At 50.2% G+C, this 27,372-nt stretch overlaps 1 protein-coding gene across 1 annotated transcript in view; it reads left to right on the top strand.

The window, feature by feature from the left end:
- Positions 1 to 12,420: 12,420 nt before the first annotated feature.
- QSOX1 (quiescin sulfhydryl oxidase 1) overlaps positions 12,421 to 27,372 on the top strand; it is a 38,019-nt gene continuing 23,067 nt past the window's right edge. Inside the window, exons 1-2 of the mRNA XM_065409925.1 lie at positions 12,421 to 12,664; positions 22,142 to 22,242. Coding sequence (XP_065265997.1) covers positions 12,421 to 12,664; positions 22,142 to 22,242 — 345 coding nt within the window. The remainder of the gene's footprint in view (positions 12,665 to 22,141; positions 22,243 to 27,372) is intronic.

The raw sequence follows: 27,372 nt of genomic DNA, 5'->3' as shown, positions 1-27,372 counted from the left end.
ACATTATAAATGCTTTCAAACAAGCTCTCCCAGCCCTAGAATTTTGTTACCTAATGAAATTCTCTGAGTGAGCAATGCCAGGGCAGGTACTTCCTAAAGTCCACACCGTTAATTCTGGTGGGCACTGTCTAGCATCTATTGTACACTCAGCTGCATCTTAATCTGGGGCTACACAGCCTACGAAGTCTTGCTTGAAGATCATTGTTGGGCCTGAAATGTAACACTGCTTCAGATTTTGGAGCATCCTGCAAAGCAAAGCGTTTCTGGAAAGTTCAATCCTTCATTTGAATGGACTGCAGAAAGAAAGGTGCTAGCCAGAAGACACTGCTCCAGGAGCCCACTTTAGAGCACAAGCACTGGAAGAGGACAGTTGCGGCTCACTGGCCTGATGTTACCATTCTGTGGGAGCCCAGCCAAAACGTGGGTAACTGGAAGGCAGGCTGGCTGGAAGAAATATGTCTGGGTTATAACAACGTTTACGGTAGATGGCACGATCAGGGTTGGAGATGCAAGCAAAACACAGGGCTGGGAAGTGCACTAGTTGCTGGAGAAGGAAGTGAGATGCAGCAGAGTCTGAAGTAACAAATGAACAAATAGAGATGTACCAGTGACCATCCCACCCCTGAGTGGTGTTTTCTTTCTTCCTGTGCCCTTCCTGCCCTTTCTAGGATATGGTGCTGTTTGAAATACATATGGGGAAATCTCCAGGAAAGGATGAAGAACAGACGCTATGGGAAAACAAATGGTTACCAAGATAGGGGGTCAATGGGTGTTTATAGGAGAGGGTACTTAAAGTAGGACCGAGGAAGAAAAGGGACATCTGAGGAAAGGTAGCCACCTTTTCTGCAGCAGCTCAGAGGTAACCTTGTTAGAAGAGTGGAAAAAGAAGCCTATTTGGCTTCCAATCTAGATTTTCATCTCCGCCTAGTTTTTCACCACTGGAGTCTAAATATTTGGGACCCCAATCATTTCTTCAATAGCAATCATCCCACTGAGATCAGTTGCAGGTAGCTTCCACCAACAGACAGATCAAGGGCCTAGATTTGAAGTCTGATTTGTCTGTCTCTCTAATCTCTTGGTGCTTGGTTTAGGTGGTATCTAGGGTGATTGTAAATAAAATACTGTACATAAATCTGTTAGATGTGCAAGAAATTGGATTTAAAGGTGGGAAAATGAAGGCCCAGGTATAAACTCAATCAGGTTATGTATGGGTCTTGGTACTACCAGACCTGTCAACTGGAATTCAGTGGCAACTGGACACTTTATTCCCTCTGGCTCCTTTGAAAATCCCAGGGTAAAGTGCTAGTCGACAGTGTTGCCAGCTTTCACAATTTCAGCAAAAGTCTCACAATGTTTAGTGTTTGTCTTAAAGTCCAAGCTCCTGGAGTCATGTGACTATGTGAGAATCTTGGCCTTAATTAAAAAAAAGAAAGACAGAAATAATGTTCTTAGGGCTCATAGTTGTGGAGAAAAACTTGACAACATGACCAGTTAAAGTCTCAAAAACTAGGGGGCAACTGAAAAGAGCCCCACATGAATTTTAAAATCACATTCTTTTTAAGTCGTTTATGACGATTTGAGGCCTTTTTGAACCCTTCTGTCTGACAGTGCTACACAGGTAAGGAATCTTGTAATGCTTGCATTCATGGAGTCCCTTCAGCTAAGCCAAGGAATGAATATAAGTAAATCAGTCTGGATTTTCTTAACACCTCTCCAATCTAGTATACTACCATCATAGAGGCTCTTATAGTCCATGAGAATGATCGATCTTTGGCAATATGGGCTTCGTCCAAAGCTCATTGAAGTCCATGGAAAACCGGTTTATTCAGTGAGCCCTAGAACAGGGGCCATATGAGATCTGACCTTGACATTGAGCTAAGGGACCAATTTTTCCTCTTCTTGATTTCATCTTAAAACAATTCACCAGGAGACTTTTAAAATACATATATTTTATAAAAGTTCTTCCAGAAGTAAAAGGTGTGAAAGAAACTGATCCCTCATTAATTCGTCTAGCACAATGGCTGCTGTTGTTGTTTTACAATTAGGCCTGGTCTACACTACGACTTTAATTCGGATTTAGCTGCCTTAATTCGAATTAACGCTTGACCCGTCCACACAACGAAGCCATTTAATTCGAATTAAAGGGCCCTTTAATTCGATTTCTGTACTCCACCCCGACGAGCGGAGTAGCGCCAAAATCGAATTTGTCAATTCGAATTAGCGTTAGTGTGGCCGCAATTCGATGTTATTGGCCTCCAGGAGCTATCCCACAGTGCACCATTGTGACCGCTCTGGCCAGCAATCTGAACTCGCATGCACTGGCCAGGTGGACAGGAAAAGCCCCGGGAACATTTGAATTTCATTTCCTGTTTGCACAGCGTGGAGAGCACAGGTGACCACAGAGAGCTCATCAGCACAGGTAACCATGCAGGCTGATAATCGAAAAAGAGCACCAGCATGGACCGTACAGGAGGTACTGGATTTGATCTCTATATGGGGAGAGGATTCAGTGCTAGCTGAACTGCGTTCGAAAAGACGAAATGCCAAAACTTATGAAAAAATTTCCAAGGGCATGATGGAGAGAGGCCACAATAGGGACACAGATCAGTGCCGCGTGAAAGTCAAGGAGCTCAGACAAGCCTATCAAAAAGCAAAGGAGGCAAACGGTCGCTCCGGGTCAGAGCCGCGGACATGCCGCTTCTACGCTGAGCTAAATGCATTTCTAGGGGGGGCCGCCACCACTACCCCACCTCTGACTGTGGATTCCGAGCTGGGGATAATCTCATCAGGTACACCTGATGATTCCATGGAAGGGGAAGAGGAGGAGGAGGAGGACGAGCTGGCAGAGAGCACCCAGCTCTCCGTTCTCCCCAACAGCCAGGAACTGTTTCTCACCCTGACTGAAGTACCCTCCCAAGCCTCCCAAGCCAGCACCCAAGACCATGACCCCATGGAAGGGACCTCAGGTGAGTTTACCTTTTAAAATATAAAACATGGTTTAAAAGCAAGCATTTTTAATGATTAATTTGCCCTGAGCACTTGGGATGCATTCGCAGCCAGTACAGCTACTGGAAAAGTCTGTTAACATGTCTGGGGATGGAGCGGAAATCCTCCAGGGACATCTCCATGAAGCTCTCCTGGAGGTACTCCAAAAGCCTTGCCACAAGGTTTCTGGGCAGTGCAGCCTTATTCCGTCCTCCATGGTAGGACACTTGACCACGCCATGCTAGTAGCAAGTAATCTGGTATCATTGCCTGACAGAGCCTGGCAGCGTATGGTCCCGGTGTTTGCTGGCATTCAAGCAACATCCGTTCTTTATCTTGCTGTGTAATCCTCAGGAGAGTGATATCGCTTAGGGTAACCTGGTTGAAATAAGGGAATTTAATTAAGGGGACTGAGGTGGCCGTTCCTACTGGGCTGTTTGCCTGTGGCTGAAAAGAAATCCTTCCCTGCATTTAGCCAAGTGCAAGGGGGGGGGGGAGGATTGGCCCAGAGCTTTTCGCGTTTTGCTAGCAGGGATCTTCCCTGTTACCAGCCAGGCGGTGGGGGGAGGGATAAAGCACTCATCCCAGAGAATTCATGGCGGGTGGGGGGGGGGTGTTAGTTTGGTTCCTGCAGGGATCTTCCCTGATACCAGCCACGCGGTGGGGGGAGGGATAAAGCACTCATCCCAGAGAATTCATGGCGGGTGGGGGGGGGGGTGTTAGTTTGGTTCCTGCAGGGATCTTCCCTGATACCAGCCACGCGGTGGGGGGAGGGATAAAGCACTCATCCCAGAGAATTCATGGCGGGTGGGGGGGGGGGTGTTAGTTTGGTTCCTGCAGGGATCTTCCCTGATACCAGCCACGCGGTGGGGGGAGGGATAAAGCACTCATCCCAGAGAATTCATGGCGGGTGGGGGGGGGGTGTTAGTTTGGTTCCTGCAGGGATCTTCCCTGATACCAGCCACGCGGTGGGGGGAGGGATAAAGCACTCATCCCAGAGAATTCATGGCGGGTGGGGGGGGGGGGGGGTGTTAACCTTCAGCAGCAGAAAACAAGCTAACAGGAAAACTGCAGCACAACGGGCTTTGCTTGGTATGTGGGAAAGCAGGGCGCAGAAGCCTAAAGACAGTGGCTTACCATGGCAGCATGCAAGGTGAATTCTGTTGCCCCGACCTGCGTCTGTGATCTCTAGCAGCAAAGCCACAGGCACTCAATATTAAGAGGCAAAATGCGACCTTGCACAGAAATCACATGTGCTATGTAATGTGAATAGTATACACCGTGAAAGAGTATAAGCATTGTTCTGAAAAATGTATCTTTTAAAAAAATTCTCTCCTTTTTTCACTCCCTCCAGCAGGTGCAAATGTTTCAAGCCTCCCTCCTCCTTCCCGAAGGCTATCCCAGATAAGGCGTCGTAAAAAAAAAACGAGAGAAGAGATGTTTTCCGAAATCATGCAATCCACCAGGAATGAAAGAGCTCATCTGAATGAGTGGAAGGAGACGGTTTGCAAGTATAGGAAAGAAGCCAGTGACCGTGAGGACAGGAGGGACCAACGTGAGGACATGAGGGACCAACGTGAGGACAGAAGGGACCAACGTGAGGAGAGGAGAGACGCTCGAGATGAGAGGTGGCGGCAGGAAGATCAGAGGAGTCGGGAAGCAACGCTGGGGCTGCTGCGTGAGCAAACAGACATGCTCCGGCGTCTGGTGGAGCTTCAGGAACGGCTGCTGGAGAACCGAGTGCCGCTACAGCCCCTGTATAACCCCCCTACCTCCTCACCATGTTCCATAGCCTCCACACCCAGACGTGTAAGAACACGGGGGGGGAGGCTCCGTACACCCTCCCATTCCACCCCAGTGGACAGCCCAAGCAAAAGGCTGCCATTTTTTTAACCTTTTTTTACTGGGCTTTTCCTTCCCGCAGATCCTCCTCCCAAACCCCACTCAGGTTCTGTGCCGCTACAGCCCCTGTATAACCCCCCTACCTCCTCACCATTTTCCATAGCCTCCACACCCAGATGTGTAAGAACACGGGGGGGGAGGCTCCGTACACCCTCCCATTCCACCCCAGTGGACAGCCCAAGCAAAAGGCTGCCATTTTCTTAACCTTTTTTTACTGGGCTTTTCCTTCCCGCTGATCCTCCTCCCAAACCCCACTCAGGTTCTCTCCCTCTTTTTATAATCAATTAATAAAGAATAAATGATTTTTAAACAATGGTGACTTTATTTCCTTTGAAAGCAAGCTGGGGGAAGGGGGAGGGTGGGTTCCTTACAGAGAATGAGTCAATAAAGGGGGCGGGTTTTCAGGAAGGATAAACAAACATAAATTTCACACTGTAGCCTGGCCAGTCATGAAACTGGTTTTCAAAGCTTCCCTAATGCGCAGCGCTTCATCGTGTGCTCTTCTAATCGCCCTGGTGTCTGGCTGCGAGTAATCAGCAGCCAGGCGATTTGCCTCAGCCTCCCACCCTGCCATAAAGGTCTCCCCCTTGCTCTCACAGAGATTGTGAAGCACACAGCAAGCAGTAATAACAATGGGGATATTGGTTTGGCTGAGGTCTGAGCGAGTCAATAAGGATCGCCAGCGACCTTTTAAACGGCCAAATGCACATTCTACCACCATTCTGCACTTGCTCAGCCTGTAGTTGAACAACTCCTGACTCCTGTCCAGGCTGCCTGTGTATGGCTTCATGAGCCATGGCATTAAGGGGTAGGCTGGGTCCCCAAGAATAACAATTGGCATTTCAACATCCCCCACGGTTATTTTCTGGTCCGGAAAGTAAGTCCCTTGCTGCAGCCGTTTAAACAGATTGGTGTTCCTGAAGACGCGAGCGTCATGAACCCTTCCCGGCCAGCCCACATGGATGTTGGTGAAACGTCCCTTGTGATCCACAAGTGCTTGCAGCACCATTGAGAAGTACCCCTTGCGGTTTATGTACTGGGTACCCTGGTGCTCTGGTGCCAAGATAGGAATATGGGTTCCATCTATTGCCCCACCACAGTTAGGGAATCCCATTGCAGCAAAGCCATCCACTATGACCTGCACATTTCCCAGAGTCACTACCTTTCGTAGCAGCACCTCCGTGATTGCTTTGGCTACTTGCATCACAGCAGCCCCCACAGTAGATTTGCCCACTCCAAATTGATTCCCGACTGACCGGTAGCTGTCTGGCGTTGCAAGCTTCCACAGGGCTATCGCCACTCGCTTCTCAACTGTGAGGGCTGCTCTCATCTTGGTATTCTGGCGCTTCAGGGCAGGGGAAAGCAAGTCACAAAGTTCCATGAAAGTGCCCTTACGCATGCGAAAGTTTCTCAGCCACTGGGAATCGTCCCACACCTGCAACACTATGCGGTCCCACCAGTCTGTGCTTGTTTCCCGGGCCCAGAATCGGCGTTCAAAGCCTATAACCTGGCCCATTAACATCATAATCTCCAAAGCACCGGGGCCCGCGGTCTCAGAGAATTCTGTGTCCGTGTCCATGTCCTCATCACGCTGGTCGCTGCGCTGCAATCGCCGCCTCCTCCTCCTCCTCGCCTCTTTTTTCTGGTCCTGTGTAAGCATAAACTCCACGAGAAAGCGCGAGGTGTTTATAATGTTCGAGACTGCGTTCTGGAGCACAACGGGATCCATGCTTGATGCAGAATGGAGTCTGCAGAGTTCAATCAGGAAAAAAGGCGCGAAATGGTTGTCTGCCGTTGCTTTCAGGGAGGGAGGGGGAGGCTGTACCCAGAACTACCTGCGACAATGTTTTTTGCCCCATCATGCACTGGGGTCTCAACCCAGAATTCCAAGGGGGGTGGAGACTGCGGGAACTATGGGATAGCTATGTAAAAGCTACCCACAATGCAACGCTCTGGAAATCGATGCTACTATGGTAGCTTGGACGCAAACCACCGAATTAATGGTGCCTAGTGTGGCCGAATACATTCGAATTTACAAAATCGGTTTCCTAAATTCGAATTATATAAATTCGAATTAATCCTGTAGTGTAGACATACCCTTACAGTCGAGCTCTTTCCAACTCCAGGGGAAGGAAACATCCAGTCTCCTCTTTAGGATAGGGTTTAAAAAAATGCTATTCAAGCACCATTACGCAATGAAAAGCACGCACTGTCAATTAATGAGGATATGTGTGCCATCCTTCCTTCTGCTATCTTTGGGTAAGGAGCTACCTCTGGACTAATGAGAGGGTGGTCATAACAAGCTCCATGAATCTAACTCCTAGGGTATCAGGAAGCGTGGAAAATAACTTGCAACACGGGGGAGAGTCACTTTGTAAGGAGTCGAAGCATTTGGGGTGTGGACTCTTTCCCTTCACTTTGCATAACTGATGCACGTACAAAGATGCTTTAGTTGCAGCTAGAATGAGTCAACAAATTTGGGCTAATTAGAGAAGACAATGTGGCTGTTTTAGCAGGATTGCCAGAGAATAAGTAATTGATTTTTAACACGTTTGTAATTCATGATGCTAGAGTAACTTAATGAAATCAAGTTGCTGTCTCTTTAAAATGACATAAGCAGATGTGCCCTGGGGAAAGAATCAATATAGTAAAGCAACAGCCCCAGCTGTCATTTCTATGGCAGAAAAGTGGAAGCCCCAAGTCAGGACTCGGTCTTCTAACTCACCCCTTAGAAGAGATGGGGCATTGCAAAGTATCTGCCAATGCCTTGCAAGCAAAGATGCAGTTCTTGTTTTTTCATAGCACTCTAATGCCAGGTGAGATGGACCCATCTGTTGCAATTGCTAGAGTGGAGGAGAGCTTAACCAGTCAAATCAAATTATTCCAAGCCTGAAAAGGCTGAGAGAACCTGAGTCACCTTCCACTTCATACGGTGGGACTGGAATGTCCTGTCTTGAAGAATGAGTAAGCATGGCGAGGAGCATAATGAGAATGTCTTGTAAAAAAGCTGAGGCTTCCTTGAAATGTTGAATCATTCTTATGGCATTAGAGAAGCAATAAACACCCATCACCCCAATCACCACGGTTCAATTATGTTATTTTTGTAATATAGGCGAGGGCCGTTGATGGCCTTAGCAGTGAAGAAAAGGTGACCACAAATTATATCTGCGATGGGGGGGGTGAGTTCTGGGCGGGGGACACGGGGACTTGAGTAAGTCTCTCTGGGTACTCTAATCTGCCCCACCCCTCTGAGCACTGAACTGGGGCAGGGACTATCTCTTTATCTGTATTAGCACTGCACTTGGTACACTGGGAACCTGATGGTCACTAGGACTGCCATAAAATAAATGATATACCAGGGGTGGCCAAACCTGTGGCTCCGGAGCCACGTGCGGCTCTTCAGAAGTTAATATGCGGCTCCTTGTATAAGCACCAACTCCGGGGCTGGAGCTACAGGCACCAACTTTCCAATATGCTGGGGGGTGCTCACTGCTCAACCCCTGGCTGTGCCCCAGGCCCTGCCCCCACTCCACTCCTTCCCGCCCCCTCTCCTGAACCTCTTCCCTTTCCCCCCCAGAGCCTCCTGCATGCCACGAAACAGCTGATAGGGAGGTGCGGGGACGAAGGGGGAGGCGCTGATCGGCGGGGCTGCCGGTAGGTGGGGGAGCTGATTTGGGGGGCTGCTGACGTATTACTGTGGCTCTTTGGCAATGTACATTGGTAAATTCTGGCTCCTTCTCAGGCTCAGGTTGGCCACCCCTGTGATATACCATCTGGAAATCTATCCATAGACACCACAGGGCAGTAATGTTTAGGAAGCCCCAAAACACAGCTACCAAAGAATGGGGAGAGCTACATGCTAATCCCACTCCCTGGTGAAATGCAACCAAAACTGCTAGAATGCATTAGGATCTCTGTGCTAATCCCTGTGCATTGAAAGCACTGTCTCATAAATGCACTGGAATCTTCACATTAAACCAATCTCTAGTCTTACCCATGGCAACCAAAGTGCCCACTGTCTTCCCACTAATCTCCCTGGGAACTAAAGCATTGTACAGTGAGATAGTCACTGAAGTTCCTCAGTATTTCATTTAGATGGAAGGTTTGTAATTTTGTATTTGTAATATTGATTATTATCATAGCATCTAAGGGCACGGGTCAGGACTGGGGCCTGGCTGGATTAGACACTGTAAAAACATCCCTCTTGCGTGAAGATGGTTTGCTCAGGAAAGCAGAGTAGTCATGTCACGTACAAATGCTCCATGCAAGAGCTTGCTGCATCTCTTGTCAAGTGCTGGAATGCTAATGGCCTCTCAGAATCCTGTTCTTCTAGCAGAGCAAGTTGCACTAAATATCTAGGTGTAGCTCTGGGAAGATGAGCTTTCTGAGACCTGAACCAATAAACAAAGCCATAAATAAAGGGGAGTGCCGTTAACAACCAGGATTCCTGGGAGACCAGTGGATCTGAAACACAGGCTGTCAAAAGGCCAAGGTGTTAATTTCATCTCTGCTTTTATGTATTATTGTGTGTGACTTTATAGTGCCCTGAAATGTGCTTCTCTAATGGAGGAGGATGACTCGATTCCTGCCCCAGCGTGCTTGCAACGTCTGTTATAGTGTTGCAATGCGGGAGTGGGTGACCAGGAATAGGGAGGGTTTGGGGGGAAGCAGGATAAGAATGATAGCAATAAAATCACGTGGTAACTAACCCCAGACGTGCTCTCCTGATGCTTCTGTTAAGTGTTCCCCCCGTATTTATCTATATAAAATAAGGCAGATTAAAACAGAACAGTAAATACTAAGTATTTCATTGTTGAATTGCTTCCCAATGCACCCCACTGTAAAGATGGGGGAGGAGGAACAAATGAGCTTCAAAAAAGGAGGGGCTATCAGTTTAAATAAATGTGTATAAATAAGCAGGTTTCAGAGACTAAGGCCAGGCTTTCTTGTGGGTGATGGAGCATGGAGGTTAAAGGTGGTTCTGAATTCAAAAGTGTAACTACTCAATTCCGTTTGTCATTGGAGCCCTGATTTCTGTGATATTTTCCATGTGTTGTTTTTACTTATCCATTAATTTTTGCATGTGGGTGGGTGGATGTGATGGTAACATTAAATGATTTCACTGACAAGTTAGTGTTTTGCCACGATAAAGCTGGGCTGCATGGGAGTCTAATGTAAAGAGCAAAAAGGTCAGCAACGTTATGCTGGCACAAGGGAACAGAGCAAGGAACCCTCAGTAAGATATTTTAACTCAAGACAAATTTTCTGCTGATGTAAACTGGCCCAGTTCCATTGCAGGTGACACCAGCAGAGAATTTTTCTCCAACAAGGTGAAAGAATAAACATGGAGCGTGGAATTGGTTTGCAATGGTTGGCTGGCTCTTGTGTGGTATCTATGTTCAGATCAATTTCCATATTGCAGCCCAAATACAGTTTTAGTGGTTTGTACCAAAATGGGAAAATAAAGATTATCTAGGATACAGAAAAATGCCTGTGACTTCTGACTTTATGTATATTTCCATGTCATGGCTTTTCTTAAACAGTTAAAAAGGTCTGAACAAAAATACTGTCATAGAATAACAAGGTAGGTCCTATCTAATCTCTTCTTTTTAAAAAAACAAGTTGAAGTCTCTTCTTTAGTGTGTGTGTTACCAGCTCATGGCAGGGCTCTGTGTAATATGATTAGTGTTTAAAATCAGTTTTACTTCTGGGTTTCCAAGGTAAAATTCCCTTCTATCTAGGCATCTCTCTCATATTCCCCTCATTTCAAGAGATGTCACGCATTTGTCCCAATGTTTCCTATCTGCAACAGTGATGGTGGTCTCTCACTTGGATTGCTGAATATTATTGGCTCCCATCACTGTAACAACTGAGCATCTCACAGTCTTTAATGTATTTATCCTCACAACACCCCTGCGAGGCAGGACAGTGCTGTTTATCCCCATCGTACAAGAGACTAAGTAATTTACCCAAGGTTAGACAGGAAGCCTGTGGCGGAGCAGGATTTGACTGGGAGGTCTGCCCAGTCCTAGGTGAGTGCCCTAACTACTGGACCATCCTTCCGCTCATGCACCTGAGGTTACAGAGTTATTTACATTAAAAGAATGAATCTCCCATTGTGATTTTATCATGGGTCTCGCACTGTCTGGTGTTTTCCTTAAAGCCCAACTCCTGGGGACAAAGGCTTACATGAGAATTTCCAGTTTCTTTTCTTTAAAGTATGTTTCTGGTGTCATGGTTACAGAGAAATGCTTGAAAAGATAACCTGAGCCAACCCTCAAGGCAAGTTTTTGTTGTTGTTGTTGTTTTTTAAATATCGATCTCAGGATTTATTTTTTTGTTGCAGATGATTTTGGTGGCCTCTCTTGATTTTTGAACAGGTGCCGTTGGCTGATGTTTTGTGTCCTGACAGATAATTAAATGCTGTGGCTTTGTTATGCGTTGCGGGGCATGGCTGGCCCCTGGCAGGTCTGGATCTAACTATTTATACTGTATGTCAGCATTGCATGTGAGCAACTACCTTCACATCTGTATTAAAATCTGTGGATGTAGAACATGGGGCTCTGGCAGCTGCTATGTAGTTAGACATCTCTTTGCATTAGAGGGGGCAGATGGTCCCATTCTAGTCACACTGTTTATCTCTTTCACTGCCCGGGCCTATATCCAGGGCATTTCAGTGGCGTGAATCACATCTCCCCAATGTCCTAGGATGGGGAGAGGCAGCTGTGCTGGACGTTTGTTTCAGATAAAGGAGGTCTCCTTTGCTGCACTGTGGGGACCAACCCCTGCCTTTGCCCAGGCTGCCACAAAAAGGGAAAAATAACCCAACCAATGCCCCTTCGCTGGGGGCTTGTGCCAATCTACCTGCCAGTGCCCAAGGGTCTACGACCCACCCAGCAGGGACTCGCCTACAAGGAAGGACAAGGGGGGCTGCTTTGTCCTAGGCCATCTTAATCACTTAAGAGGTACCAGGGCATAGTGTAAAGGGGGAGACGCTCCATATGCCCGTAGGAAACAGTCATTCTTGCGTGGGTAACATTTTATTGCAAGTCGAGGAGAAGTTTTAGAGGGGCGCTGCTGCTTTAAACCCCTGGCTTTGTGTGTGTATCTGGGGGTTGGCACCCTGCTCCCAGGTGCCTCCTAGCTCAGCAGAGCCTGGGTAACCATCACGGCTGGCGGGAGGGGCTCGCCAGGTACCGGGCGTGCCCATACCTGAAGGCAGCCCTGCCTGGGTCTCCCCCCACGGCTGCCGCCCAGCCAGCCATGGACCCCCTGGCTCTGGAGCAGGGGCTGGACGGGAGGGGAGCTGAGCCACCGCCCACCCCCGAGGCTGAGCGCGCGCGCCTCTTGTCCCCGGGCCCAGGCCAGTGCGGTCGCTGAAAACAATGGGCGGGGACGGGAGGGGCCCGCCCGGCCCAGCTCCGCCTGCAGCTCCTCCCCCGCCGGCCGGGGACAGGCAGCTGCAGCTACGGCAGCAAAGTTCTTCCCGCCCGGTCCGGCCCGCAGCCACTGTGCAGCGGGCTCCCGGCGGAAGATGGCGAGGCGACGCTGCCACCCGCACGCGCTGCTGCTGCTGCTCCTGGCGGCCGCCCTGACCGGGGCGCCGCCCGGCGGCCTCTACTCGCCCGGCGACCCGCTGGTGCTGCTGCAGGTGGACACGCTGGAGAGCAGCGTCCTCAACTCCAGCAGCGCCTGGCTGGTGGAGTTCTACGCCTCCTGGTGCGGCCACTGCGTCCACTTCGCGTCCACCTGGCGGGCGCTGGCCGCCGACATCCAGGGTGAGTGGCCGGGCCACGGCAGCCCCGCTTCCCTCGGCCCTAGCCCTCTGCTTGGCCCCCCAGCAAGGGCACATGGCCACCTGCCCGGGCCAGCTCTATCTCCCTCCTGGGGCCAGCCTTCCCAGCCCTGTGCCATCCTCAGGCCCTTCCTTCGTGCCACTGCCCGTGTCAGCCCCTCCCCATAGAAAGGGCCCACACTGTCCTGGGGCCGCCCCATGCCCTTTCTGCCAGCCCCCTTCCCGTTCACTGCCCCGGCTCGCTGGAGTCCTCGCTTCTCTCCTCTGCATACTCGGCCTCCTTTTCGGCTATCTCTGTGCCTTCTCCCTGCCCCCCGGCATCTTCATTCACCCCCACTCCTTTCCCCTCTCAATTCCTTGTGTTTCCCTCCCCCTTCACTGCTCCCTCTGTCAGTGCCTCTCCGAGACCCTCGGCGGTGGCATCCCTGCTCCAGGTCATTTGCAAACCGCAGAAAGGAGGCCGCCTGGCCTTCCCTTGCTGCGTCCGTGTCTTGTGTGTGGCTGACGGGTCCCAGCTGCACTCTGTGCTGTAGCTTTAGTGCCCGTTGCTGAACAGTTAGGAGAGCAACTTCCCTAAAGTTGGTCTCAAAAACCACATACAAACGAAACCTCTTCTTGTTTCGCTTCTGCGTTGTAGCTACTTCACTTTTGGGGGAGGATTTCCTTCTCCAGTTGTGACTTTGGGTTAACTTTAGCGCTGTGGCTCCTTTCTCATCCGCCTGGGGCTCAGGCACTGTCTAACTGGCTGTGGAGGAGGCCAGAAGTGTTGATCTGATCAGCTGATGCTCTAATACAGACTGGGCTTGGGAGCTACTGGAGAAAGTGTGTGTGTGTGTGTGTGTGTGTTTGGGGGAGGGGGGTGGAATTGGAGGGTTTTTCCCCACTGTCTTTTTGCCCTGAGCAATGGGCGTGTGTTTGAAGGTCGCAGATGGAGTCTCTGTAGATCAAAGGCTGAGTTGTGCCCTGTAGCATGGGCTGGGACAGCTCCTGTCACCACAGGTGGCTCCATCAATGAGTAGTAGTTGAATTGGTGCTTAGTAGTTGACCAGTTGGTCCCTCCTCTGATATTTGGGGCCTGCACCCCAGGGAGATGGCAATGTGTTTTGAGCACTTTTCATCCTGAGGGATCTCAAGGCATGTTTACGATTTTGTTAATTGATTGCCCAATTAGAGGCATGTGAATCACTCGACCAGCCACTGAAATGCAGCCGCCCTGCAGGCGGAATGTGACAGCTGTTCAGAAATGCGCAGTGGCACTGAATGACAGTTGTGGGATGGAAGTGAAGTGGCCAGATTCCAAAGTAAGAAACACCCCTATTCTTCCCCAAAGTGACATGAGCTCCGAGAGGCAGAAGGAAACGTGCCAATGGGAAAGCCACCCACATCACTTCCTACAGCGCCTTCGTTTCCTTAGAGGACTTATTATCTGCTTGGCATGGCTATGCTTAACATGCGATATAGAAGGAGGATTGACATTTGTGCCTTCAAAGGGCTTTCCCAGCACTGAATCTTTGCAGCTGCTGTGGGGTAGGTAAGTAACTATAATTATCCCCGTTGCACAGATCAAGGAACTGAGGCAGAGTGGCTAAGGGTCTTGCCCAAGGATACCCAATGAATCAGTGGCAGAGCTGTGAGTAGAACTCCCATGCCTATGTACTAGACCATGCAGCCTTGGTGATGAGATTACAGCCTGAGGTTTGCGTTATTGGATGACAGAGCGTTGGTTCATGCTCACAGGTGTTTTCTGGTGTTGTGCCCTGATTCTAGACGCTGGTGGAACAGTGCTGATGTGACTGTGTGACTTAGTGGGAGGCCAGGAGGGATCTTAGAGATCCTTGTCATCCCCTTGAAGGCCTCTTCAGCACTTCCCATGTGCATCATCCTGAAGGGTCTGGGGAGAGCTTGCCATAATGGGGTGGCCAGGACCAGCCTTATGATCAAATGACCCTTCTCTCCCTCTGTGCTTCCTCCCATCTGGGGATCTCATGTTGTGCCCTGATTCTAGACGCTGGTGGAACAGTGCTGATGTGACTGTGTGACTTAGTGGGAGGCCAGGAGGGATCTTAGAGATCCTTGTCATCCCCTTGAAGGCCTCTTCAGCACTTCCCATGTGCATCATCCTGAAGGGTCTGGGGAGAGCTTGCCATAATGGGGTGGCCAGGACCAGCCTTATGATCAAATGACCCTTCTCTCCCTCTGTGCTTCCTCCCATCTGGGGATCTCAAAGTGCTTCCTAAACAGTCAGGGATTCAACTTCCAACCCTCCTTATTCACAGGAGGGAAGCGTTATTCCCGGCTTGCAGAAGGGAGAACCTGTCAGAGGCTACGCAATGCTCAGGGTCGCCCAGCAAGTCACTGGCACAGCTAACTTGGGCCAGGCCTCTGATCCATGGGTTCCCATTCCTATGCCTTAACCACAATGACAGCAAGGTCCCCGGCTGCTAGAAGAGGAGAGGCACATTGTGACTTATTGCTGTCCTCTCCAGGTCTGCGGCCAGGGAGAGCTAGGGTGGGCCATGCGCTGCCGAGCTTGCATGGGGTCTGGGCTTACATGGAGCAGGGTCCCACATGCTATGGGCCAGCCTGTGGTGTGACGCTGTAAGACAGCCTTGTCTCTCTGGTGATCTTACCACAAGGATTGAACTTCCAGCATCTGGTGCCCCTCAGAGCATCATTTAGGGACTCTTTGCTGTAATTACCTGTACCTTCTGGACCTCCCATAGTGTGCTCCAGATAAGATTTCTGTACAGTGACATGCCCAGGACTGGGGACAAACAGACATGGGAGGGCCATGAACCTCGTACACACAGAGGCCATGTCTGAATGGACCCTGTGAGCTGGGATGGAAGCAGTAGAGTCTCACGCCCCAGGCTGCACATGCTGGTCTGATGCCTGGAGCTGAAAGGAGGATGCTGCTGATTGCAGTTCTCTGGGGTGAATTGACAGCCCTTCAACCCTCTCTGGAAGAACATACTTAGTGATGATGGCTGTTAACTGGGGCTGGTGTCCTGTGCGCAGTGGGTAAAGGAGTCACGTGCCGGTGGCCTGTGTTACGCAGGAGGCTTGACTAGATGATCACAGTTGTCCCTCCTGGCCTTGGAATTGATGACTCTATAGGTGCTGTAGGCGCATGGCCTCCCATTGGCCCAGAAATCTGTATTTGGCTCTGTGCCAGCAGGGCATCGCACGTGCACTCTGCAGAGCTCTCCTGCTGACATAACACGGAAGAGTCTTCACTATGAACCCACGTTTGCCTCCCTCTGACGTGTGTTTACAGAACCCAGCTCATGCAGCTGGAGGAAGTACACACACCCACACGCCAGGGCTGAAGAGGTACAAACGTGCCTTTAGTGCAGCATTCAATGGTGGTGTGCACTGATGCAATCTAAGCAGGGAGCTCCTGGCCCCTTGCAGCCCCTCACAACGGCCCCGGGCTGGATTTGCTTGTCATTGCAATTTTTCCTCCCCCTTTTCAATTCTGGCAGGAGAGGCTGTGTTTAAACTCAGGACACTAGAGAATTTTGTCTCCGCTCGCTGATGGCTGCGGAAGCCCATAAATCAGACTTGGAAAAGCTCCATGAATCTAATTGGGCAAATGCTGATCTTTAAAGTGAAACCTCCTGGAGCGGGGAAGAGCCTGGCCTGCCAAATCCCTCTTGGGTTGTCATATGAAAACGTGATGGAGAGTTTGTACGAAGAGACCTTGCTTGGGTGGGAGGGGAGAGTTGTTTCTCCCATCCAAATCCTTTTCTCAGCCGATCAGTGCAATTCATACACTTCCCTTTCCCTGCACTCGAGAAGCCCTGAGCTCCAATCCGGCTTAGGGGGAGATTTTCAAAAGGGCTGTTGGGTGCCTGCATCCCATTTGTGCCTTGGAAAATGTCCCCTTAAATCACACATGGGGAAGAGTTTTGCTTCCTTGTAATCCCCACATCACAAAGTCATTATGCAGCAGGTTACAATTGGCAGCCTTTCCTCAGGAGAATTAAGAATATAGAGCTGCCAGACCAGTAGCCGGTCTAGCCCAGTACCCTGTCCCTGACAGTGGCCAGCAGGAATCCCCTTAATGGACACTACGGAATATCCTGCGGGGAACTTAATTTCTAGCATCCGCCAGGCAATGTCTGATTTACGTCCTGAGGCCTGAGAGTTTAGAGCCCTTCTAATTTTTCCTGTCTAATGTAACTGAATGTTCACAGCCATATGTCCGCTTACCCAGGCCTTTTCTAAATCCTGCTAAATTCTCGGCCTCAGTGAGATCTTGTGGCAGTGAGATCACGGGTTAATTGTGTTTTTAACATGATTTCCTCTGATCAGTTTTAGTTTTGCTGCCTTTCAATGTTACTGATTGTCCCCATGTTCTTGGGTTAGATGAGCAGGCCCCTGATTACCTGCTCTGTGTCACTTATGCTTTTATATACCTCCATCACGTCCCCCTTACATGTCTCCACCCCACAGCCCTGCCTATGCCTGCTCACGTGGAAGTCTTTCCATGCCTCTTGCCCTAAGCCCTGGTCAGAACATAAGAGCCCTGCATCCCAGCAGGGGAATAGGAGCAAGTGCTGCAGGTCAGGATCAAGGTGCCGTGTGCGAAGCTGGGATGAGAGCCTGGCACTGGAATAACCGGAATAGCAGGGGTGTTGCAGGTCAGAGTTGAGCTGCCTTGGCAGAGACGGCTCAGAACTCGGGGGTGTTGCAGGATGAGGGCAGCTTGCACAGCGCTGGTCTACGTTAGCCTGGCTCTCGCTAGCGCTGCTTTTTCCTGGCTTTCTCATAGACTTTAAGGTCAGAAGGGACCAATATGGTCATCTAGTCTGACCTCCCGCATGATGCAGGCCACAAAAGCTGACCCACCCACTTTCCCTTGAAGTCTTTAAATTAAGTCGCAGAGAATCCTCCAGCCTGCGACCCCTGCCCTATGCTGCGGAGGAAGGCGAAAAACCTCCAGGGCCTCTGCCAATCTACCCTGGAGGAAAATTCCTTCCCGACCCCAAATATGGCGATCAGTAGAACCCCGAGCATACAGGCAAGATTCTACAGCCGGACCCTTATTTTACCAGCGATGGCTCGTTAATGCCTAATTGACTAAAATCACGTTATCCCATCAAACCATTCCCTCCATAAACTTATCTAGCCTACTCTTGAAGCCAGAGAGGTCTTTCACCCCCACCGTTTCCCTCGGAAGGCTGTTCCAAAATTTCACCCCTCTGATGGTTAGAAACCTTCGTCTAATTTCAAGCCTAAACTTCCCCACGGCCAGTTTATATCCATTTGTTCTCGTGTCCACATTAGTACTGAGCTGAAATAATTCCTCTCCCTCCTTGGTATTTATCCCTTTGATATATTTAAAGAGAGCAATCATATCCCCCCCTCAGCCGTCTTTTGGTTAGGCTAAACAAACCGAGCTCCTCAAGTCTCCTTTCATAGGAAAGGTTTTCCATTCCTCGGATCATCCTAGTGGCCCTTCTCTGTACCCGTTCCAGTTTGAGTTCATCCTTTTTAAACATAGGAGACCAGAACTGCACACAGTACTCCAAATGAGGTCTCACCAGCGCCTTGTATAACGGAAGCAGCACCTCCTTGTCCCTACTAGAAATACCTCTCCTAACGCATCCCAAGATCGCATTAGCTTTTTTCACAGCCACGGCACATTGCCGACTCATAGTCATCCTGCGATCAACCAGGACTCCGAGGTCCTTCTCCTCCTCCGTCACTTCCAACCGATGCGTCCCCAGCTTATAACTAAAATTCTTGTTAGTCATCCCTAAATGCATCACCTTACACTTCTCACTATTAAATCTCATCCTATTATTATTACTCCAATTTACAAGGTCATCCAAGTCTCCCTGCAGAATATCCCGATCCTTCTCCAAATTGGCAATACCTCCCAACTTTGTGTCATCCGCAAACTTTATCAGCCCACTCCTACATTCGGTTCCGAGGTCAGTAATGAATAGATTAAATAAAATCGGACCCAAAACCGAACCTTGAGGAACCCCACTGGTGACCTCCCTCCAACCTGACAGTTCACCTTTCAGTACTACCCGCTGCAGTCTCCCCTTTAACCAGTTCTTTATCCACCTCTGGATTTTCATATCGATCCCCATCTTTTCCAATTTAACCAATAATTCCTCATGCGGCACAGTATCAAACGCTTTACTAAAATCGAGGTATATTAGATCCACCGCATTTCCTTTATCTAGAAGGTCTGTTACTTTCTCAAAGAAGGAGATCAGGTTGGTTTGGCATGATCTGCCTTTCGTAAACCCATGTTGTAATTTGTCCCAATTGCCATTCACCTCAAGGTCCTTAACTACTTTCTCCTTCAAAATTTTTTCCAAGACCTTGCATACTACAGAAGTTAAACTAACAGGCCTGTAGTTACCCGGGTCACTTTTTTTCCCCTTCTTGAAAATAGGAACCACATTAGCTATTTTCCGGTCCAACGGTACCACCCCCGAGTTTACAGATTCATTAAAAATTATCGCTAACGGGCTTGCAATTTCTCGCGCCAGTTCTCCACCCAAAAGGTGCGTTAAACCACCCGCCGCCTTAATGTGAGCTGAGCCTTTTATGTCCACTGGCGGGGAGCAGGAAACCCGCCTGGAAGGAAAGCCCTGTGCTTTCAAATGGATCATCCCCAGGGCAGCGCCCAGTAAGAGAGAGGCAAACACCTGTCAGTCTGATTGTGAGCCCAGCTTCCACGGCCAGTGTGTGGGCCCCAGGATGGTTTCTAGGGAGCCTCGACACAGTCCTTGTGTAGCAGCTGTGGCATGGCTACAGAGGAGCTGAATAGAAGGCAGATTGTGGGGACAGGAGGGAAGCGCTCAGTGGCTGGGACCTATTCAGTGCTGTGTGAAAGGGATGTTGCATTATGGATCTTGGGGATTCTGCAGAGAGAGGCTAGAGTAAAGGATGTGAATGTTCCCAGCACCCCGGCACTGCCTGGGAGTGCAACTAAATGGCAACCTGCCCCAAACACTGGCTTGGCTTCCCCTTGCTCTGTGGAACTGTCTGCATGCGCTTGACACCTGCCCTGCTTCTTCAAGCGCAGGGAGCAGCAGCATTGCCAGTGTGCTCCCCCCTCTTTGCTGGGAGCGGGCACCTTTTGGAGCACTGCATTTGTCCTCAAATGGCCAGCAGGGGTTGCTCAGACAATAAAAGCACAGAACTGCCTCTCAAATTGAGAGCTGCAAATGGCGCTTGTGCGGTGATTTGAGGGCTGGAGTATATTGGGGGGGGCTGGTATTTCCCTTGGACTCGAACCCCCCCACCCCCCCCACCCCCACCCCCCCCCACCCCGTGTGCTGCTGCACAATGTTCTCTTGTGGGGCTGGCACAAGTAATGGTATCGTGTGACCTGTGCTAATGGCTGCCTGTCCTGCACTGCAGTAACACCTCTGTCCCTGCCAGAGCTCCTGCATATCAACCACACTAGGTTATGTAGCCACCTGGTTGCAATGGCCAGAAGAATAGCTAATCAATGCCACTGTATTCCATCCCTGCTGTGGCCACCACCTCCGAGCTCTTGGCTCCTGTTCCCGTCCTTTTGAGCATGTTCCATGGACCGGACCCCAGAGCAAACAGAGGAAGTTGCTAAATCAGTCGGATACGCTCCCCTCTGAGGAGTGGGCTGTCCCATTCAGACGTGCTTGGAAGGCGCCTGCAAGGATCTGGGGGTTGCTGCTCACAGCTCAGAAGAGCTGAGTCATGAGTTTTCAGGGGGGTGGATTTTTCTAGCCAAGCATAATTTTAGAATGAATCCCCAGGGGTACCCGGAGGCGAATGCAGGGTCTAGTTTCCTAGGCAAGATGCTCTGTTCAAACAAACGCATGGGGGCGGCTTGCCGTGATGTCAGGAGGAGCCAGAGGCATGGATGGAGCAGCTGTGCACTCACTGACTGTGTGGGATGGACCCTGGAGCTGGCCTGTTGGAGTGAGGACAGCATTGCTGTGCGTTGGGGAGTAGGGACCGGCCTGTGCCCACATGTGGGGAGAGGGAGAGAGTGTTCTGGGCTCACAACTGCTGCCAGAGAGGCCTCTGAGCCACAGTGTTTATGGAAGAGGGATTAACAGCTCTGCATTGGATCTCTGCCCCTGGCACCAGGCTGAAGCTGCTCTCCCATACGTTCCTCCTCCGGTCTCCCAGGAGTGTCTGCTCAGCCTGCCACTGCGAAGGGCCGGGAGGACGTTCTCCTTGTTGTGCCTGGCGTGGAGGAGGCGAGGTCCCTGGAACAAAAGGGCTCAGTTCTCCCTCCCTGGCACCTTGCCCACAGATGAGACTTGTGAGTTTACTGCGCTGACCCATGGGTTTCCTGTCTCTGCAAAGTCTAGGGAGCTTCTCTTTTGGGATGGGGAGAAACTGTGAGCTCAGTTGAGCTGTATATTGGGGCTGGGGTCCCTACCCTCACCCAGTGACTGCAGCCCAGAGAGAAGAGGTTGGTGGCCAGAGTGAGGATGCCAGTTTGCGGGGAAGGGGGGCAGAGATGCGGCACGCAGCATGAGTTGCTCAGATCTCAGCCCCCAAGTGAACTCACGTGCAATGTGATATTATCCACCACTTTGCGAGGCTTGCATGTTTCACTCCCTGCAACCCTCAAACTGTGGCTGCCAAGCCAAGGGGGCCTGGGTTGTCCTTGGAGATGAGCCCTCCTAGGAAAAGGCCGGGTGCTGCAGATGACTGTTCCTAGGTGAGCATCCCAACACAGCCTCAGCGTGGTGCCTGGGTCACTGGACAGCTAGAAGGGCAGTAGGGTGGTAGAGATGGAAAACTGAGTTCCTGAAATCCCCCTCCCCTCACATGAACACCTTTTGTAAGAAAAGAGGTTTGAGCCCCAGTTTCCTGACCGGATTCCAGCTCTGAGCATTACGCTCAGTCAGTCCTAAAATACCCCCATAGTATTTGCTGGTGAAGTGGCCTGCGCATTCCTGGTGCTATATAAATCAAGTGGTTTGACTTGTGGAAAGCATGCTGCTCTGCTTCCTGTCTTAAGCTGCTGTGCTTACTCTGCACTGGTAAACGGCTGCTGTGCCGTACCCCAGAGCCAGCTGAATTTCATTGGTGGCTATAAGGCTACTGTTGCATGAGTATCGAAAGTGCTTTGGGATGAGCAGTGCTCTAGCAATGGAGGAGGATAGAATTCAGCTTCCGGCCATGGAACTGTAGGAAAGGTTTGGGGGGGGGTTACCCATAATGCATTTCTTCCCAGAAATATAACACAGGCTTCCTCCAACTTCGCCCTCGTCCAGCATGTCCTAGTGGCTCCTGCCCCATTTCCTGGGGCTGGCATGGCTGGGGGTCTCCCCATGAGCAGTGAAGCTGTGACAGGCTCTCGGGGAAGAGAGCCACTGGAATTCGGAGTGAGCTTCTGCCCCAGCGGCTGCTCCTGTTCTCAACGCAGAGTGGCCGGGACTGGAGAGGGGGTTCAGATCCGCTAATGTCTGTCTGTGTGTCCTTTCAGAATGGAGCCCCGCGGTGAACGTTGGCGTCGTCGACTGTGCAGACATAGCCAATCAGAAAACGTGCGGGAAGTTTGGGATAACTGGGTTCCCTACGTTGAAGGTAAAGTGAGCACAGGCTGGGGTGGGTGGCAGGAAAGCGGAGCTGGTGCAGCTTCACTCTGTAGGGGTGTGTGTACTCGGCATTCTGCAGCGGGGCTCACACCAGTGCTCTAAAAATAGCTGGACAGGCAGTGCTTTGAATGGTGGCTCGGCCTCTGAAGCCTAGCAGGGGGGTGAGAGGACCTGGGCAGGGAGGCTCGCTCCAAAACGCTGTGTTGACACACCCTGTGACATTCCATGGGGCTGGTACCCCAGGAGGCCCCTGATCAGTTCTACTGTGGTCCTGGTCTCCAGCCTGTGTTTTGGTTTTGGGTCTGAACAGCAGCATTGGCCATAAGCCATCTGAAACCACCCCCCTCCTGTTTATCTCAGCGCTTCACCAGGCAGACTGTGTTTGTTTGGGATATGGGTTGTTGCTTACCACCGGTTGGTTGGGGAGAAGAGCCCTTTGTGTGTGAAATCTCTCTGTCCCTGTAAGACCGTGGCAGTGGCATTACCAGGGAAACCTGACTGGGGTGTTTCTAGGAATCGGCAACCTTTTGAACTTGAAGCCCAGCTGGCTTTTGTCCCTGATGTGCAGCTCGCTATCCCTGAGGAAGGAGTGAGCCTTGAATTCAACCCAGGGCTCTAGGACCAACTCCTGTATGAGATGGGTTCTGTGCCTCCTAGAGCACTTTATTCTTGTGGCTTCTCCTGGCCTGTTTCTTTTAACTGTTTCCTCTCCCTGTCAGTTCAGCTGAATGATGACCTTGCATCTGTTTATATAGCACCCCAAATGCATTCCTGGGCATACACGTAGGAATCGCTTCATCCAGCACTGAAATGCAGCCATCTCTGGAGTGAAACACAGTAGCTGTTCAACAGTACACAACATCCCTTCTCAGGCATCTAGAACAGGCAGTGAAGAATACCATATCCAAGTGAGATTGCTGTGGGGATCTGGGCAGGCAGAACGTAGTGAGGCACAGAGGAATTTGGCCAGGAGGCTGGAGCTAACAGCTCAACTCTTGTAAAAAGTACCATGGAGGTCTGCCACAAGTGACTTTACTTTTGTGTCTATTCCCTAGGCCGCAAGGGTGCTGCACGATTTCATTCCCATCTGTTAAGTGCTTTGAGGCTTCCCGTATTGGGTGGTTCTGTTGTTATTGGCAGTCGAATTGCGATTCCACCCCTTGGTCCCTTGCCCAGCAAAAATTGTGTAAATATATATAATTTAAATATTTCCTCATGCAAACAAACCCCAGTCCAACATAAGCAAGAATGCAAAAGCCTCAGAGATGCCTTGCTAACAGGCAATGAATTCCCATAACTTGGAGTTCAGATGCAGGGCTTAATTATTATTACTATGCACAGGGCAGGAGAATGGCACCAGAGTAGTAAAAGGTACCCTCCATTTTTCTTTCTTGCATTTCTGTTGGGGACTCCCTGTAATGAGCCCTCTCTGAGGTTGTAGTAAGGGAGAGCAAAACCAGAGTCTGGTATGTCCCTGTTCATCCTCCCTTCAGGTTCCCAGCACGCCTCTTGTCCTGGCTGTGTTCCTTTCCTAAGGAACGGGGACTCTAAGTGCCTGAATCCATTCCAGCTGGGAGGACGGTGTGGTGCCTTTGATCTGGTGCAAAGGGGAATACAGCATATGACCATTTCAAATGCCTCTGTCACAAACATTTCCTGAGGCAGACCTAGTCCAGTTCCCGCAAAGTCCTTTAAAGAGACGTGTCAGTGAGTCCTTCTGAGCAAACGTCACTGTGTTTCCAGTGACCCTTTGGATTATTTGAAGCCGGAAGAATTCTGTGACTTGTTTTTTGCTGTTTACTTTCTGCACTAGCTGGTGAGCTTGCTTTGGCTGAGCTGTAACCCAAGCTAATTGATTGCCTGTTAAGTGACAGGATGCCAGACTCCAGGGTTGACATTCCCTAATGTTGGTTCCTGGTCGGATCTCCTGAAACGAACACTTTATGACTGGCTACTCTAGAATTTACACTCATGGTTGTTAACTTGAGTTAAGGAGCAGTCAGCTAGCTGCAGTTACAGCTGGACCAAAATCTCTGGCTGTGTCTTTGTGTGGGATTTTTGACAGTGGGATAACTAAGGCATGGGAGCGGCCCTGCTGGAGACAAGGGAGAGGTCGTTTTTAGCTTGATGTAGCTGGATGAGGTCAGCACTAAACCCTCCACCTGGGGTTGACCTCACCTAGCTACATCCCGGTAAAATGAAAGAGCCTTGTTTCCACTAGGAGTTTGCAGCAGAATTGCTAATGCTCATTATCCCGCTGTAAAAACCCCCCCTTTTTGGCAGTGAAAATAGCCTGTGTTTTTGTCTACACTGGGAAGATGAGTGGTGTATTCAAACATGGTGTGTAAACACTACTCTGCACCTAGTGTAGACAAAGACAATTATGTTTAAGAAAGTTAGCTGGTTGGGCTAACCCTAGGGCTTTCTACACTGTAATGTGAATGTTAACACAGTGGGCGTGGCCCTGTACCAGGTGCTTAGTGGTGTTTAGAAACATGGTAATTCAAACGTGTTAGCTGACATGTTTTAAAACTCCGCTCGTTTCCCAGGTGCACATAAACCCTGTGGTGAAATCAGACGGGTGAGTTTCACTTCCCGGGCCTCGTGCACTAGCATGGAGCCATTGACAGGGTCAGGCTCCTCATGTCATCACCTACCCTCCCCCCCATACACATTCACTCCCAGCTGGACAAACTTTGGCCAGCTCAATGCCCGCGCTAGCAATTCCCTCCATTCCCCGGCCATGTGGTGAGTCGTGTTTCAGTGTAATGTCTGCAGGATTGCCAACTTCAGGAGATCAGAGATCATGAGATTGGCCAAAAAATCATGAGGTTTTTTTTTTGTTTTTTTTTTTTTAAAGATGTGTTTTTCAGGTCAGTCTCTTGATTTTTGACTCCTCCCTCCCCCTGCCCAATCCCAGTTTGTGTGCATGTGACAATCAGTGTTGCCCGCTCTGCCACATGTACTGGATAAGGTGATTTTGGCCCCTGTTACAGGCGCTGTCACCCCCGCATCTGCCTGTCTCCTGCCTAGTAATTAATTCTGTCCGACAGGCCTCCATTGTTTCAGCAGCAGGTGACACCCCCCCCCCCCCCCGCAAAAATCCTGAAATTTGAGAGTTAGGCTTAATTTTATTAAGAAATCGCATGTCTCGCAAGTTGGCATGTCTGGGTCTATAATCAGACTTAGTCCCAAAAGAGCTCATTTATTTAAATGTCTTGGCCTGTACCTTCAGAGACCTGCCTCTAAGGCCAGCAAAACGCCCCACTTGGGGCTCTCCTGCGTTGGGGAATCTCAAAATGTGAAGGAGAATTTCTGATCTCTTTCATTTTTGTAAGTTAGTTTCCAGCCCTTTTCCTTCGATAAAGATAATGAAGTGAGGGTTTGTTCCAACTTCTGTTTGGGTCAATGGATTGGAGCCATCAGCAGCTCCAATCAAGGAACAGCAACTTGGGGATTTGCACGTCACCTGCTTTAGCTCAAGAAATATGGGCTGTATTTTTCTGAAACTCTCCCCCTTCTATAGCTGCACCTGTGGTAGTGGCTGTGGGAGCGCTAATATATGCCTCTTGCTGGTGGAGATCTGTGACCTTTAACCCACAGATATTATTACAAAAATAACTTTATTATAATAAATTATTCAATCATCATCGAATTCTAAGTTTGAAGGATTCAGGTGTACCAGTTGTACACCTTACAACTGCTAAAGAATTCTGAGTAGTTAAGCAACCATTAAAAGGGCCTTAGACAGAAACTCCTCTCAAAAGAGACAAAGTCTAACAAGATAATGAGTCTGTTTGCTGAGCTTGTTTATTATTCAAATGAAGCATTTCAAAGGAATTCAGAGTGAGCAATCAAGTCTTGGAAGCAGTAAGCCATCTAGAGGTAGCCACTCAAGATTTCCATTTCAATAAAGAAAGGGGTGTCTGAAAAAAAAATTCTGACATTTGCGAGTTGGAATGTCTGGGTCTGCAATGACAGGTCAAGTCCCTTTGGTTTGGTTTTTGTTCCCTCTGGGGCAGGGCGTGTTGGCAGATGCACAAGAGCCATCTCAGGTAATAATGGGCACTAACCCCAGCATCTCACACACCTGGGCAGGCCAGCTCTGCCTCCCACCTGCCCTAGCTTTGACTCGGGGAGCCCTATGGCTGGGCTGGTGGCGAAGAAGAAGGTGATTGTAAAAATCCACCCAAAGTTCCTTTCTGTGGCTGGCTGGAAAAAGAAACTTGCCGGATTCCTGGGGTAATTACAGTCCTGGGATCAGCCTAAGAAGAGCTCCAAACCTAGGGGGAAATGAGTGGGTGTAGATTGGGATGCTCCCCGCTCCTGGGGGTCCTGTGAGACCCCTCAATGCGCTGGGTACTTTAATTGGCTGTTGACGGGGTAGAACCGAGTGCTGGAGCGATGACCCTTACCTCAGATGCCACAGCAATGGGCCTGATGGGCTAAGCCCCTTGCCTGGCCCAAAATACAGCGCTTGAGCCTGTCTTTAACAAGGCTCCCAAAGCCCAGAGGGACCTGCTGATGTGGCAGTGGCAGTGCTACAAGGCCATTGGTTGGGTTGGTGTTGTGTCATCCTCCCCCCTCCCCCCCCCCAACCCAAGCACCTTCTGCAAACAGCTTTCGCTCCCAGCCCAGCCTGGTTGGCAAACATTTGCCATGAGATTTCACTGATCCTGCTGCCCTGCCTGCACAGAGGGAGGGCGGAGAGTGCACAGCTGGCATCAAACACAGAGGGCACATGACTGTTTGCAGCAGGTACTGTGAGGCGGCCTGTATCCTGAGCCCTGGATACATAGAGCAGGCCCCCCTCTGCTGGTGAGCCTTTAAAGGGACTGGCAAAGAGGTAGGATGAATGATCCCCAGGGCCCGGAGGTCACTGTTGGCTGTGTACCTGGGCCCTGGCCAAAGGAGAGAGTGGGCATTCATCTCCCACGCAGCCCCCGTGTGCCAACCCTCCCGCCTGCCCTGCTGGCCCTTCACTGTCACCACTGGCCTGCCACTGGGCAGGGGACTGAGCTCTCCAGGGGTGCTGCTGCATCAGATAAGCAGCCTGGGTGGCTGGCCCCTTTCCTCCATGCAGAGCTGCAGCCTTAGCACTGGCACAGCCCTCCTCTGG

Source organism: Emys orbicularis, chromosome 8 (assembly GCF_028017835.1).
Source record: "Emys orbicularis isolate rEmyOrb1 chromosome 8, rEmyOrb1.hap1, whole genome shotgun sequence".
Classification (NCBI taxonomy): domain Eukaryota; kingdom Metazoa; phylum Chordata; order Testudines; family Emydidae; genus Emys; species Emys orbicularis.
The sequence above is the reverse complement of the archived record's forward strand: the minus strand, read 5'-3'. Positions and strand labels throughout refer to the sequence as shown.